At 28.3% G+C, this 1,891-nt stretch overlaps 1 protein-coding gene across 1 annotated transcript in view; it reads right to left on the bottom strand.

The window, feature by feature from the left end:
* Positions 1-1,891, bottom strand: part of PCDH15 (protocadherin-related 15) — a 493,462-nt gene that overhangs the window by 137,560 nt on the left and 354,011 nt on the right. The window contains 1 exon segment of the mRNA XM_012660698.1: positions 413-525. Within this exon segment, the coding sequence (XP_012516152.1) occupies positions 413-525 (113 nt within the window).

Here is a 1,891-nt window from a genome sequence, read left to right as displayed (position 1 = left end):
ACACACATTAACTGGATGAAAAATATCGTTGCAGATTACATGTCAAAATTGGAAATTGGATGATATATTCTACCTGGCCATAATGAGAAACTAAAAGTCCCCTTCTCACCATTAAGTTCATTAATCAGTTTGAATTTAAACCCAAATATATAATGTATTTTTTTAAAGCTTGCGTTAATTATTTTTAAAGTATCTATTATTCATCAAAGCATTACTAAAACAGATATTTTTATCCTAAATTGTTACATTAACTGTATTAAACTTTAAAACAAATATTATGTTAACTTAGAAAAGCTTAAAATAGAATTGGATTTCCACTTCACTAATAAATTCATATTATATCAATTTTGAGAGATTCCCCCCCAAAATACTAAACAGTTTATGTATATCAAAAGCAGACAGAAATCAATACCTGTATTCCTCTTGTGTGAAACGTGGGATTTCTCCAGGATGTAAAACAAGAATTTTCACTGTGGCACTGCTGGACATCACAGGCTCACCATCATCAAAAGCAACCACCACCAACTTAAAAAGAAATAAAAATTCAGGGTAAAGATTATAAACAAGAAGAATATAAAAGAATTGTTTTTATATGTACGTTTTTAATCTCCCTGGTCCAGCGGGGGTAGCAGTGATTATTTCCTTACTGCCTAGTACATTGTGCTAAGATCTACATTCTCATTTAATCTTTAAAACAAATCCTGCCAGGTAAATGTTATTTTCATTTTCCAGATAAGAAAACTCAAAGAAGTTACTAACTCTATAATAATAATAAAAAAACTAACAGTAAAACAGATACATGACACTACATCTCTGCAGTTATAAACTCTTTTCTCTTCCACAATTCCACTGGTGCCCACAGCAAACATGTGATTTTATAGCACCAATACACTTATTTAAAAAGTGTTAATTTCAGTCACATCAATAGAAAAAAGCTAATTAGCTTACTCATAAAAATAAATTAATTTTTCTAGTAAACTAATTGTCTTCAAGATTATACAGTAGAAATATTTCATTCTGGAGGTTAAAATTAGGAATCTTTATAGTTTAATATGCTTCACTATAAAATCTCCTAAAAACAAACTGTATAAAACCAAGTTTGTATGGTATAACAAAAATTGTTCAAATAATGCAAACTAAGGAAAAACTTAAGTGTTAGGATGAGATATCTGTATATTATTTATTACTATAATAGATTTTATAATTGGTAATTATTTTTAATAACCTGTATTACATTAAGAATAATTGTAATGTTTATTTTAAGACATGTTAAATATTTTCAAAACTGTGCGTTTCCCTGGAATACGTATTCTTTTGGAAGCTACAGGTTACTAATCTAAACTAATTCAACCTAGATCATAGAAGACCATAATTAAGGATCATTTTGAGAGTCACAATTCTCTCTGGGTTAATACTAGTATACAAACAGAACAGTTATTCCAAACATTGGTAAATCATGTGAGACATTGATATTCACATGGTTAACCGATAAAGCTATTTCCCTAGTGTAGACTCAAAGGCTTTATTCATAGTGACAAAAATTATTCTAAGTAACTATCAAAGGTGGAAATGCTTAAATATTTAATAAAATGGATTACTTAGTTTAATATATTCTCAACATTTTTTTGACATGTAGAAATAGGCATTATTTTGTCAACTGTATTTTTAAAATACGTTAAAAAAACAAAAGAGGTAATATGTTTTCTTCCGCTGGTAATTAAACAAAAGTAAACTTTAACAAAAATCAAATAGTTATAGATATTTCCCTAGAGATATTCAAAGATATGCATCCATGGTTGGGTGCTATTAGGAAAATGGGTACTCTTCTGAAAGATGAAGAACGTGTACTAAGGGGTAATTTTTTTCAAATTTTCTAGAAGAATAATATATC

This window comes from Propithecus coquereli, unplaced genomic scaffold (assembly GCF_000956105.1).
Source record: "Propithecus coquereli isolate 6110/MARCELLA unplaced genomic scaffold, Pcoq_1.0 Scaffold675, whole genome shotgun sequence".
NCBI classification, from domain to species: Eukaryota; Metazoa; Chordata; class Mammalia; order Primates; family Indriidae; genus Propithecus; species Propithecus coquereli.
The sequence above is the reverse complement of the archived record's forward strand: the minus strand, read 5'-3'. Positions and strand labels throughout refer to the sequence as shown.